At 41.2% G+C, this 14,140-nt stretch overlaps 2 protein-coding genes across 7 annotated transcripts in view; one reads left to right on the top strand and one right to left on the bottom strand.

Annotated features, from left to right (window-relative positions):
* Window positions 1-7,573, bottom strand: part of LOC141573312 (ankyrin repeat domain-containing protein 26-like) — a 71,215-nt gene extending 63,642 nt beyond the window's left edge. For 2 of the 6 annotated variants that reach the window (XR_012504979.1, XR_012504978.1), the window contains exon 1: window positions 483-646. The gene's annotated coding sequence lies outside the window, so the exon portion shown is untranslated. Of the gene's footprint in view, window positions 1-482; window positions 648-7,496 lie in introns of those variants that run through there. The other 4 variants (XR_012504976.1, XM_074360094.1, XR_012504977.1 and 1 more) reach the window with 3 other exon arrangements.
* A 4,729-nt stretch (window positions 7,574-12,302) lies between these two features.
* On the top strand, window positions 12,303-13,884 carry LOC141576565 (uncharacterized). The gene is made up of 2 exons (XM_074360095.1): window positions 12,303-13,130; window positions 13,745-13,884. The coding sequence occupies exons 1-2, from the start codon at window positions 12,335-12,337 to the stop codon at window positions 13,771-13,773; spliced, it is 825 nt and encodes a 274-aa protein (XP_074216196.1). The 5' UTR covers window positions 12,303-12,334; the 3' UTR covers window positions 13,774-13,884.
* Window positions 13,885-14,140: the final 256 nt, after the last annotated feature.

The following is a 14,140-nucleotide window of genomic DNA, read 5'->3' as shown; positions in this document are numbered from 1 at the left end:
GGACTGTGCCATCCTTTTGCTGTCTTGTGTGGCAGCTAGCTACATTTTAGGATTTTGTAATTATTTGTTGAAATTATATATACATATATTTCATGAAAAGAGACATGTTCCATCATCAATAGCGCTTATAAAGAACGTGCTACGTTTCAGTGACGAAACAATGGTAAATATATTGTAACGTTGTGCTATGTCTTCACCCTCAATTTGATAAATTTATCTCAGGGAATGAGCACCTGAGAGCGCCTGAGGGTCCCGCTGTGTTGGGGCGTGTCTCACCGGGGACGCCCCTCTTTCCAGCCTCCTACCTCCTTTCCAGTCACCACCTCGAGGACAGCCTTCTGGGCCCTTCTCTGTCTCCGGCACCAGACAGCCAGCTCTTTCGTGCCAAGCGGCCCTGAGCTCCCGGCCTCGGCGGGACGACCCCGCGCGCGGAGGCCGCCCACCCGGCTGGTCACGGGCGCCCGTGGGTCCCCCGCACTCACCTCGCCCGGCTCTGTCTCCACCGTGACCCGACCCAGGGGAGCTGGCTGAGTCTCAGGGTGAAAACGCCAGCGCAGCGAGGCGGCCTGCCTTCTTCCAGAAAGTACGTTACGGTAGCCGTCCCACGACAAACGGACGACAACCTTGGACGCCGCGGAAGCCCCCAAGGCCCTTCCGGAGCCGCCCGGCCCCGCCCCCACACAGCGGCTCTAAGGGAGCCGCCCGGCCCCGGCCCCGCCCCCTCCTCCTCCCCAACAGCCATGCGTGAGCCGCCCGGCCCCGCCCCCTCCCGCGGCTTCCCGGGGCGGGTGCCCGGCCCCGCCCCCTCCCGCGGCTTCCCGGGGCGGGTGCCCGGCCCCGCCCCCTCCCGCGGCTTCCCGGGGCGGGTGCCCGGCCCCGCCCCCTCCCGCGGCTTCCCGGGGCGGGTGCCCGGCCCCGCCCCCTCCCGCGGCTTCCCGGGGCGGGTGCCCGGCCCCGCCCCCTCCCGCGGCTTCCCGGGGCGGGTGCCCGGCCCCGCCCCCTCCCGCGGCTTCCCGGGGCGGGTGCCCGGCCCCGCCCCCTCCCGCGGCCGCCTAGGCGAGTCGGTGGAGGGCATCCTCAAGGTGGGCAACCATCTGAGTAATTTCTCAGTCAGCTGACCCCAGGGTGGGCAGGGCGAGTATCTCTTCCAAAGGCTCATCCTGGAGCTGCACTGGAGCCTCAGGAGCTCCGGGGCCTTTGAGGGGCGCCTCTGCGTTCCCCTGGTGTCAGGGCTTCTTGCTTGAGCCTTTCTGCCTGCAGCCACCAGGCAGCTTTAACCATCCTGGAGCCCCGCCCAAGCCACGGCCCAAGTGGAAACAATAAAGCTTCTGCAGCAAAGTTAAATAAAGCAAAATAAACAAATAAAAAGGCTTTAGAAAGGGTCCGTTTGTCTTTCAAAAAAACCTTTTTATTCTCCCATAGATTTCCCACATCCCCCTATTCCCTTCCCCTATTAAGGTGGTATATAAGCTCTCAAATCTCGCCCCTTTTGGGGGAGTACTTTTCTTTTTTTCCTGTGAAACTCCTTGTGTAGTGTATGTGTATGTATGAGTATTTAAAACAATAAATTTGTGAATCTAGTCTCCTGTTAATTTGCTTTGTTGCTTATTTCATAGAGTCAGCTTTTGAACTGAAGTGTAGCAGAGAGTGTGCCACCCCCAGATGTATGATTTGGGCATAAGAATTCTTTTGAGCTGAGGATACAAGAAAAGCTCCCACCTTCCCCTATTTGCTTGAAAGCAGGACATACATTTTCACAGCCATTCCTTCTCCCATTTCTACCAAAAAGGACAGAAGTTAATCACACCATTAGACACCCCATTTTCCCATAAGGGGAAAAAGACTTCTTCTATCCCTCTGGGCTCTACAGGGAAGGACAAATAATTTTCTTTCTACCCTTCTGAGTTTTGGGACCAGAGCAATCTGCATAACAAACTTTACTTAACAGCCTTTATTTCAACCCCTGGAGGCCTGAACCTTCTTTCTGCTGTCCTGTCATTTCTCCACAAATTTACTCTCTTTGAATTACTCATTTTCCCTTGGGTATCTCCCATATACATGAGGTGTACATGTTAATAAACTTCTGCTTGTCTTTCTCTTGGAAACCTGTCTTTATTACAGTGGTCTCAGCCCAAAACTCAGAAGGGTAGAAAGAAAATTATTTGTCCTCCCCTGTAGAACCCAAGAGGGTAGAGGAAAAGTCTTTTTCCCCTTATACTTTCTGTGTATAAAGAGAGAAAAACTATGTGTAAGGCACAGCTGTTCTTTTAAGATGCACAAATCATCTAACTCTAATGGAATTAACATGTGATTTAAGAAAAAGCTAATTAATGAAGATCTGGAGAATAGGCTCCATGAAGGAAAACAAAACCCAAACCAAAGCAACACAAAAGAAAATGATACAGTGGAAAAAGGAAATCTGAAAATGTAGATCTTTCCACGTTCCTCAACACACAAACGCCTACAGACACAAACACACATGCAGGCACGTGTGCATACACAGAGACATATACATGTTAAAATAAGTAAAATTGTTTCAGTATGTATCATAAGGCATTTCTGGAAACTTTCACTCTGATAAATATTAGCCAATTAGGAAACATAGGATTTTAGATTTTTATTTTTTATTTGCCTGCTTAGTAGTAGTAGTAGTAAATATTTTATTAATTTCTCAGATCCTTTATTCATAACTTTTAAAATATATAATCATTTTGCAGGAGGAGAGTAATAGTAGGCAATATATAAAAATGCTGGCGATATTGGGGTTCTGATTAAGTTACTTGCCTGACTGAAGAATAATAAGAAATAAATTGTAATTATTTTTTGTTATTCAAACAATAGCACCACAAACATTTTGCTAAAGTTATCCTAATGTATTGATTTTCTAACACAGTCATAGCAAAGCACCACAAACTGGGTGGCTAAACAATTTATTGTCTAACAGTTCTGGAGGATAGAAGTCTGAAATCAAAGTTTCAGCAGTGCTGGTTACTACTAAGAACTATGTGAGAGAATTTATCCATGTCTTTCTAGCGTTTGTGGTTTGCTGACAGTCTTTTTCATTCTTTGACATGTAGATGCAGCACTACAATCTTTGCCTTCATCTTTATGTGGAGTTCTCCCTGTGTGCATCTATTTCAAGTGTCCAAATTTCCCCTTTTTATAAGGACACGGTCATATTGGATTAGCGCCTACTTTAATCACCTCGTCTTAACTTGATCATCTACAAAGATGCTATTTCAAGAAAATTTTACACTTACAGGTACTGCGAAGTTAGAACTTCACCATCTTTGGGGGCAACATAATTCAACCCATAACACTTAGGAACTTTGGCATCATTAACACAAGTACAGTTGTGTTAACTTGGAGAAAGTAAAAAAGGAAAGAAAAAATCCCAGTTAGATAATTGAGGCTCATGTGCCCCAGTGACACTCATGTTTCTTTGTAACTAATTTATTTCTGGTACAAACACTGTATTTTGTCAATTCTAATATATACTTTTTTACATTTTAAACTTTATTAAGTCATAATGGATATTAAAAATCAGTGATAATTTATAATTCTAATTGCAAGCTTTTTTCCCTTTATTAATGATGATTAAAATAATATGTCCTAAACTAGATAACATTGTAGATTCTATGATATATGACAATGTGTTTCCTTTTGCAGTATAAGTTAAACCTGAATCATCGTTACGTATAACTCCTATTTAACCAGGTCAAACCTGTATTCTGTCTTTGCCCAGTTTGTTTTAACAACATGTAGTACTCTTAGAGAAGTCATATTTGTTCAGCAGAGAACATGAAATTAGAAATCTGCACGCAAGTTTGTGCATCCCATAACATTTTGATTGAAAATAACCTTCAATCAACCAAGCATATGATTATTGATTATAATCAAAACCTCTAAATGCATTAATCATATCTTTTTTCGTTTAGTTCCAAACCCCCAGTCACCTTTTTAATTTTAATATTACTAAACTTGATTAAGTGTCAGTATGTTCAATTCCTTTGTGGATTGTTAGTACCAAATTATATCATAGTTCAGCCCTTTTGCAAAATCTTCCTTAAAAAGTTTGTGATTGCTTATTTTTAAGAATTGTACTCATCATTTGAATGATGTGCACTATGAAAGCTATGTAAAATGCAAAGATGCGGGTATCATTTGTGCCTGTTTTTATATGATTCTGTGTATTAAACATACACATTTTGTTCTCAAATTCTCTTCTCAAAAATATTTGTCTCACAGCATTTGAAAATACAGCATTTTCCTCAGTTAAATAACCTGTCACTATCATGTTAACCATGTGTTGACCATCTGCCATGTTCGTTTCAAATCAGATTGGTGAATAATTATTTCCACAAGCACAATACCTTTGAGAGGAAAGCTTAGGCAAAGCACACAGAATTACAATTTTCACTATATTCATTAGCATTAATATTCATTCACAAACACATGTATGTATTTATTTTATCTTGTTCTGGTAGATTAAAACACTAAGAGGACTGAGTTATGCAAGGGTTGGGGCATGTTTAGTCAGTACATTTCTCTAAGGGACATTTTGTTCTTTGTTAAATGAGAACAACGAGACCAAGGGCACTCTATTTTTTTTGTTTACTTTTATGTTTGTCTGTGGAGGGTCTTGCTCTGGTTGACTAATGTTCTGCTGTGGTACCATTTTTATATGGGGCTGAAATTTTAATTAGTCCTTTGAGTCTTAGCCAGTTGTCTTTTGGCGACTCAACGCACACGTCTTCAGTCACTCTCTCTGACACCAACTTATGTTCTGACACTCTCTGTCCTAATTAATGCACTTGCATAGCTTTAAATAATTAACTTACTACTAATGTAGAAGCCCTATTTATAAAATATTTTTGGAGTGTCTTAAAATTTGTCTTTTTATTGTTATTATGACTATTTGCTTTTAACCTTTGCTGAATACAGCTCAACTGTATCATGCTTCATCAACATTATTCAGTTAAATATTATTTTGTGTAATCAACTACATTATTATGCTTGTTTATATAATTTCACTTTATTGATATAGATTAATCCATAATGTCTCACGTAAGGAAGACACTTTTAAAGCACTATAAAAACAATATTATGACTATGGATAGCAGTAAATTTGAGAAGTATTATTATTACAACCTTTAAAGTAAGAAAACAGAATTATAACTTGAAGTTGACAATTTTTGGTTTACTGGAAGATGCACGAGTACAAGAAGCTAAGTATTAGCCTGTGATTTAAAAAGTTTCTTGAGATTATTGGTATGATTATCTCCCTAAGAAAAAAAGAGGCTGGTTAGTCAGTTACAGTATGAAACGGTATAGTCATTGACCTACCGTTCTATTGTTTGTTGAGTATTTCTCAAAAGGAAGATATTCTTCTAAGGGACATAATTAATTGTTTTGGTCTCCAACCTGAAAGTAAGTGAGCCCCTGAAAAGTAAGATACAGGTCTGCCATTTACAGCCTTATTGGAGATGCCTCAGTCAGAAATAGTCCAATTCTGATGCACAGGGGGGGAGGAGACACACAAACACACACACACACGCGCGCGCACACACACACGTACGCATACACACAGATCTCAGACCTAATCTGAGGAGGGGTAGCTGCAGACAATACTTCACTTATTTAGATGACACCTTTTGAAACCAAACTGTACCCAGGGGCTTTCTTTGAAATAACCTATCAATAAACTAAACATGGGTATAGCCATGCCGTGGTCCAACATAGGGAAATACATACATATCTGAAACATGATTATATCCTGCCAGAGACAGGAGTAGGAAGAAAGAGGAATTGGAAACATACCACTTTTTCCTCTATTTTTGCCATAAGACCCAGCTAACACATTATTAGTCTTTTTATTCTTTTTTATCCCTCCAAGTGGGTATTAGTTAGGGTTCTCCAGAGAAACAGAGCCAGAGGGGAAGATAGATAGATAGATAGATAGATAGATAGATAGATAGATAGATAGATAGATAGATAGATAGATTGATTGAATACATATATTTGTATGATTGTGGGGGTTGAGGGTTAGTCATTGGCAAGTCCAAAATCTGTAGAGCAGACTTGAGACTCTTGGCCAGGAGCTGACACTGCAGTCTTGAAGAAGAAGTAATTCTTTCTAAAAAATTAGGGCTTATTTTGAAAAATCTGACTTTAGCTCAAATGTATGTCAAAACCTCAAGAGTGTATTAAATAAGTCCCCGGGGCTAAGTAGGTGTGTTCCTAGATTATGAAAGTGGCATAGTGAGCTATGTCAATGTTGCTTAAAGTTCCAGCAAAACAGGTATATGTAGAATAGACAAGAAATAGTGCAAGGGTGTAGAGTTGGACTGAGAGGACAAAATTAGTTCATGGAGGGCAATCTTAAAAGTGTCAATCCAGGGTCCATAAACAGAGTATCTTAAAAGGTACTAAGTTAGCATTCAAGAGATTAGTTACAGGGGCTAGGGGAGAAGCTGATAATAAAGCAAGGAGTCAAAATCCATGTCTGACAGTAATAGTGCCTGACATTGTCCAAAATCAGATTGAAATAAGGTATCCTGACTCTTCATCAGTGGGCAAGTGTTTCGATGCTATGCAATATTCTTATGTTGTCTTGAAAGATGATTCTCTTATATTAAGAGATTACAATCACTTAAAAATCAGTCTTTTAAATACAAGCAATGAATAAACTTAATTCGTTCAACAAAAATATCTTGAGTTTTTACAATTAGCTCAGTATTGTAATATATGCTGAAGAAATACAGATAAAGCTGTTTTACTTTCAAAATAATTAACTTCAGATTAAAAAAGCATCATTGAGACCATGGTACAAATATTTTGAGAACAAGTTGAAATTGTCTAAGTGCTCCAATAATTTTAAAGTATAGAATCTAAAAATTAAACCAAAATAGTTCAAACAAAAATAGAGGACATTACAATACTCAAAGGACTAACATACTTGTGTGAGATTTCAATATACTTCTTCAGCTATTTATAGGTCAAGCAGATAACAATTAAAAATACATTGAAAAATTAATAACAAAATCAATAAACTTTAGCTAATGTACAAGTATACAATTCTACATCTAACAGTTGAAAATATTGTTCTCTAAACAGTACATGGAATAACATGCACAAAAACTAATTATGTGATTGACCTTATAGTAAATCTAAATAATCTTAGAGAATTATCACAGATAACCCAGTCTCTTTACAACAAAAACAAATTAGAAGTTAATAGCAAAAAAGGTATATTAAAACTTCCATTTATTTAGAAATTGTATTACATACTTAATTTATGGTTAAGAAAGAATTAATGGAAATAAAGAAAACACAATTGCATGACATTGAAAACACCACATATAAAACTGGGAGGATACAGTGAAAGTAGTGCTTAAAGAGCAATTTATAACCATACTAGCTTATTCTATATCTACCTTAAATTAATGTCTTTTATATAAATATTAATTTCTACAAATTAGTATCATTCTACATACCTTCTGATGGTCTTGATGTTTTATAAAATATCCAAATTTCAGATATCACTGTGGTATCTTCTTACCTAGAAATTAAAGATATATATTCATCATTTGTAAAACACATCATTTCAGGTGCTATAGTGAAAGAAAACAATTCTCCTAATTCAAATATGATACATGATTGATTAAAAATTCATCCTGATTTCAAAAATGTTAAAAATTTTGGAAACAAAAGTGTCTTACAATTCATAAAATATAACATACTTATGACCATTTTTAGGGACCATCTTTTTGGGTTTTTTTTTTTTTAATTCTTTTAAATTCAGAAGAAATTAAATATTGTTTGTCAGTAACCAAAACATCTCACCAGATATCAAATACCCACAATGAATAATATTAACAAAGTTAGTCTGTAGCAGACTCATTGTCATTTACATTATTTTTGTGAAAAGCATAATGAAATAACTGAAACATTTAAATGTGAAATTTATAATAAGCAGGTAGAAAAATCGTTTACATATAACTAGAAAAAAGACATGGTTGCAAAGAAACACTAGGAAGTCTCTAGCACTACAAGTTTATTCAAACACTCTCCTACATTCATTGCTTATTGTTTTACATATTGCATGAGAATTTTTAATCCATAGAAATGTTTTATTTTACATAGTGAACTGGGCATTGGAGAACGTTTATCAACCACCAATTTTATTTTCTTCCTCTTGCAATTAGCACCCACATTTGTGTTTGGAAGCCACTACCCCTATGCTGTGTTGCAGCAGGATATGGCTATGTGATTTGTCAAGAAAACTAAGACTAGTCTGGCTCTGAATGGCTGTCCCTGCACATAGGAATGATTTGGTGCAGTTCACTCTGTATAATTCTCAGAATCCAACCATGAATTCTTAGTTACCATAGACAATCATTTTTCTAAGTGAAATTTGAAATGCTTTTATCAAAAAATTGCATTGAAATCATGTCTCTGTAATCGATTTATATTTTAATAAGTTAATTGATTTTTTAACCAATGTCTAGGTTTTCCTTTATATTCCTTCATTGAAGATATTATCATTTTCTGGAGCTATTTAATTAGATTTATAGTTTACTACCTCTTCTGTGTGTGTGTGTGTGTGTGTGTGCGTGCATTTAAGAGGTCTTTTATTGGTAGTAAACTAGAGCAAACAATCAGAATAGTACATATGCAGTATTCAGTACACACAATAAAAGTTAAAGAAATTCCAAACCTGCATAAAGCAAAACACCGGAGGAAGACCACACAGCTCAGAGGTAACAGCGGTAAAGGGCCTCTCCATCCTCTGATTACACCTCATGCTCTGTCCCTAACAGAACTTACTGCGCTTACCAAAATACAGACTTTTTAGTATTGCGTGTATTTAAGAAGATTAAACACATTTTCTAAGAACCTTGCAATGACAAGTAAGTGACCCTTTAGCTGGTAAAGCAGACTTAAGGGAGGAAAGTGGGGGAGGAAATTAACTAGTATTTTGTTAAAACACTACCTTCATAACAAGTGTTTCACACTTGCATAGTATTAATTATTTTGTTATACATGGAAGCCTGCGGTAGGCCGATTACACAATAAGACTGCAAACAACCAGTGGTACTTCTCTGACATCAGAAGAGTACCTAAGACTGAAACATCACCAAAACTACATAAAAAACTCACCAGCATAAAGTACATTAAGAAATATAATCAGGAAAAAAATACAATTGCTAAAAAGTGGTTTAGAGCAGAGCCACTGTCCACCAGTAGCTTCAAATGGCAATTAGTGTTCATAGCAAGGTTTGATGACTTTACACGACCCCGTGCAATACTGACTGACACACCCTTTCAAAATGTACGTTAAACAAGCTGCAACTTCACAGAAAAATTCCGATGTTACCACCAAATGAGACGCTCTCACCCCTCTCATTGGCTTTGTCACCAGCTGGAATTACAACCTTCTTACTCACTATCTATAGCTCTGAGTAGGGCGGCTTTATTATACATGGACATCTGTAAGGATTCTGTTCTTAAAAAGGGGGAGGGAGGATGCTAACCCTACTGTTTTAGTATTTGGATGCCAGAAGGCATATTGAAATGCATAGCCAGTTACCTATTGGAATGGGACTCCTTCTGAAGTTGAAACTGTCAAGACAGGGAGAAGAAAGAATAAGCAGGCCCAGAACTCTGAGTGAAAGGACATGTTAAGAACAAAAATAACCACGATAAAAACCCCAGAAGTGTGGGTGACATGTAATAACAGAGACAGGGAACAGTGTTTTTAGGCCATGTATAATAAATAACACATACCCAAATTTTCAAAGAATGATGTAATTCCAACTTGGGTTCTAATACTGGAACCAACCAACCACCTGGGTGTCAACACTGCCCGTCAACTCCTGACAGGCCTTGTCACAGTTGGGGTGAAGAGAGGGTGCTTTTTTTCCCTCCTTCTTTTATTAAAGCTATCATTTCAGGCTTTGATCAAAGACGCAGGAATATTTGTTCTTCCAGGCTGGAATGAATGTGGTTTGGAAGCTCAGAGTACATTGAAAAGCTGCAACAAACTATAGGCAGCCAACAATTCAGAATTTTGGATCGGCCCAGATGGAGACAGTAATTTGAAATGTTTTCGATCCCTGACTTAAATAATGAAATGTGTATCATACTCCCCGTAAATTGGATATTCCATTACAGTGATAACGTACAGAATTCCCATGCATTATGACACTTGCCTGAGAGTAAAGCAATTACAATACCCTTAATCCTAACAACAAAGTTTTGTTTGTTTGCTTTGGGTTTGTTTTTTTGTACTTTTTTTTTTTTTTTGCATTTAAAACTTTTGGGCTATTCCCTGACAGCGTATACATGTAAATTTGATTGCTAAACATTGTCATTTTCAATGATTTTATCTATTGATTTTGTTTAAAACTCATAATACAAACAGAGCTAAAATCACGCCAACAAAATAAACTAAAGATGAAAAGTTGCACTGAAAGGGCATTACATTATTCTTAATAGGCTCACGTAGAAACATTCCAATGGCAGCGTTCTCAAAATAAAATGAAATAACATTAGAAGCCCCCCAGCCTGGTGACTCCTGGGCCTTACTTGTAACTCTGGCTAGGGGGCGTCTTTACCCTCCGACTACATGCCTCACTAGCATCTGACATCATATTTGCATACCCTGAGAAATCTGACACTGAAGTCCTTGCTCTGTGGTCCACTTCTCCATTTGACTTAGTGAATGGGGTCATTGGCGCCCTGACGCCCAACTTGAACTGAGAACCAAATGCTTGTCCAAGTTCTTAATCTGGTACGATGTTCTAGTCTCTACATCTTTCTGAGGAGCTACCTGGCCGGCTAACTCCTGAGATGGGATCTGAAAGCTTTTTCTGCTGTTCCTTCTGGCTAGTCAGTTTCTGAGATGAGGACTGGACGGCTGAAGAAGTCTCTAAATTCTTCTGAGAAATCTATCAGATCATCCAGCTCCTGGGAAGGGGTCACCTGCGGATGTGTGGCATCCAAAGCAGATAAATAAAGACCTGGCTGCGATCCAAAGAACATCCCAAAAGGAGGCTTTGGCAACGAAGATGGCAACACTGAGGTAACAGACTGGCCGAAACCACACTCCAAAGGAGATGTTGTGTATATCTTTTTCTGGAAATAAAGTGTGCTTGTGGAGAGGTGACGACAGGCTGACAAACTGGAAACCGTGTCCAAGAGCAAAACCTGCATTCGTGAATTTTTCAAAAGCCTGCTGGAGGTGTTTGGAGTATTCTTGCACCATGCTGGCCTTATCACTGATCTGGGTGCCTGGGCTCAAGTCTTCTTCTTGCACCAACTCTGAATGTCCTCCCGAGGTGTGGAAATCCGTTATGCTGAAGGGATCCCCCTTCTGGCTCTCGGACTTGGAGTACTGATCCAAAATACTCTGTAAAACCTCATCAGGAATTCCAGACTTGTCGTGACAAGACTTAATTTCCACATGCAGGCCCGAGGAGTCAGTAAGGGGCAAGGGGGCCTCGCTGTCTAAAACTCCAACGCCCGCAGACTGAATGACAAGACTGCTGGGAGACCGTGTGTCTCACGCTCACGGAAAAGGCACTGTTGCTGCTGGCAGTTGGTAAGGATCTTCTTTTCTTCGAGAACTGCATGACATCTTCCCAATTACTGCTCATTTGACCGTGTTTGCCACTTGCGCTCTGGAGACTAACGGTCTCCACGCTGTTGTCTGACTCTAGGCCAAGCGAGCCACCTGGTTTCCCAGACAAGGACTTCTGTCCCACCATGTCTGGTACTGGTGACACGAAGTTCAGGTAGTTCTTCTCCGTTCTCTTTCTACTTCCTTTCTTAAAGATCAATTTGGGCACCCTTTTCTGTAGCTCATCTATACGAGGGCCGATCATGCCTCCACTGGAAGACACGGCTGGCATCTCTACCAAGTAACTTTGCAGGGTCATACTGCTCGAAGCCTGCCAGTCGCTCGTTTTACCAGTCTTGTGTTCCTCGTTTTCAACTGCGATGCTTTTTGACTTCGCCTTTCTCCTCGAAGAGCTGGGATTTCCCTGCGACAACACAGCCAGATTCCCCACGCTGTTGTGGCCGGATGCCCCGGGTTCTGCGCCGCGGGCCCTTCCTCTATGGCTTCTCTATGGTGCGCCTGTCTTCAAGACGCGATCGGTACTTGAGAGATAATGCTGGCAAGTGTCACACGTGTGTGGCTTTTCTCCACAGTGCGTCCTCTTGGGTCTCTCCATGTGGTACTTCTGGATGAACTTCATGCTGCACTCGGCGCGCCCGAACGTCTTCTCGGGACTGGATCTTCTCGTGTCTCTGCAGCAGGTACTTGTGGATGAAGCCCGTGCTGCGTGCTGCACTGGCTGCGCTGGAAGGGCCGCTCCCCGGTGTGGATGAGGACGTGCCTCCGCAGGTGGTAGCAGCTCCGGAAAGCGGCGCTACAGTGATGGCAGATGTGCGGTTTCTGACGAGGGGAGAGCAGGGCGCCTTCCCCGTCTCCCACCAGCGGCGGTTTGGAAGATGCGCTCAGCTTCCTCTTGGCTTTGATTCCCTGAGATTCTTCTGGCTTTGGCCTCTTCACATTCTTGACGCTCGCGTCTGGCTTTGGCTCCTCGGGGCCACGGGGGTCCTCGGTCCGGCCGCCGCCCAGCAGCACGTTGCGGGAGTGCGGGTCCGGCGGGTGCAGGACGCTCAGGTCCTGGATGACGCCGTGGCCTCCCCGGTCCCCGCCGCCCGCTCGTCCGCCCCGGCGAACAGGCCCCCGGAGCCCTGGTGCAGGGGGGCGCCCGGCGGCTCCTCGGGCTCGGCCGGCTTGTCCTGCTTGATGCTGACCGGCGACTGCAGGAAGCCCCCGGGGGTCCTCTGCGCCGGGAAGGCCGCGCGGGGCGCCGCCGGCTCCTTCTTGAAAGTCCCGTCTGAGGTGGGCGCCAGGGTGGGGGGAGTCTCGGCGGCCGTGCCCGCGGGCGGGGCGAAGCTGGCCACCGGGGCCAGCCGGTGGTTGAACTTGAGCATCCCCGGCGGGAAGCTGGGCTCCATCTCCGGCCGCTGCCGCCGCCGCCGCCGCCCAGGAACGCGCTGCCGACTTTCATGTCCCCGGAGCAGGCCTGGGGGTCCCGCCGCCACCGCCTCCGGTTCGTAAAAATCTATAGTTTAAAACTTACACGATTTTTGGTTCTACATACGTTTCTAAATTGTACTTGCATAATTTTAAATGTGGGGAAATCTTTACAATAATGAATATCATGTTTTTATTTTCTTTTTATTTAAATTTTCCAGGTTTTTGTATGTTTCAGTGTTATAAAGAAACAAAATTTTTAAAAACCTTTGCTCTTTTTGCTGATTATTATTTTTTAGTTCACTATTTTAGATTTTTAAAATTAACTTCTATTTTTTATTTCATATTTTTCGTAAATTGGATCATTAACCCACTCATTTTCAGATTTTTATTTTAAAATAGTAAGTCAGTAAAACATAAAGCATACTGGTTGTAAATAGTGAATTATTTACACATTTGTTTTCTTAATATAGTTTAGTTGTGACCCATGCATGTTATTTTTACTATTCTTTTTTATTATTATCTAGATATTTAAATTCAATAGTTAATTTCCTCTTTGATCCGTAGTTAGGAAATAGTTCTTTATTTATGGACGATTAAGTGTTTTTAATATAGTTTCTAACTCTGAACTTTTAGGATTGTGATCAGGAATTATGGTCTAGAAAAGCTTCATTGTATTTTGTGTTCAAGGGGAATTCACGTTTTCTAATGTCCTATGACCATGAGGAGACACAATGAGTAACGTTCAGCATGAGAAAAGTCACAGCCCGGACAATGATCTGCCCTCCCCTCTCTGCCTCACGGATCACACCCTGCACAGCTCCAGGTCAGCAGGCTGCGTCCCTCTTGGCTTCCTTGCCCCTTCTCTAACACAGGAGGCATGATTCTACCTCAGGTCCTTTGCACTTGCTCTTCCCTGTGTGGATCCTACTTTTCCAAATAGCCATATGATCTACAGAGTCAACTTTTTTTTTTAACGGACTCAACTTCTAGTTTTTAATTTAAGTACTCTCTAATTCAAATAGCTCATCTGCTTCTTTCCTCCACTCTCAATTCCTCTGTTGGTCAAAGAACAAAATAAAATCT

This window comes from Camelus bactrianus, unplaced genomic scaffold (genome assembly GCF_048773025.1).
Source record: "Camelus bactrianus isolate YW-2024 breed Bactrian camel unplaced genomic scaffold, ASM4877302v1 HiC_scaffold_12, whole genome shotgun sequence".
Lineage (NCBI taxonomy): Eukaryota > Metazoa > Chordata > Mammalia > Artiodactyla > Camelidae > Camelus > Camelus bactrianus.
The sequence above is the reverse complement of the archived record's forward strand: the minus strand, read 5'-3'. Positions and strand labels throughout refer to the sequence as shown.

What these genes read in the sequence shown, in the direction of transcription:
- LOC141576565 (XM_074360095.1), top strand. Translation starts at nt 12,335, where the DNA reads ATGAAGCCCGTGCTGCGTGCTGCACTGGCTGCGCTGGAAGGGCCGCTC. An exon ending in TCCCGCCGCCACCGCCTCCG is followed by an intron (nt 13,131 to 13,744) that starts GTTCGTAAAAAT and finishes TTTGTGTTCAAG; the next exon opens with GGGAATTCACGTTTTCTAAT.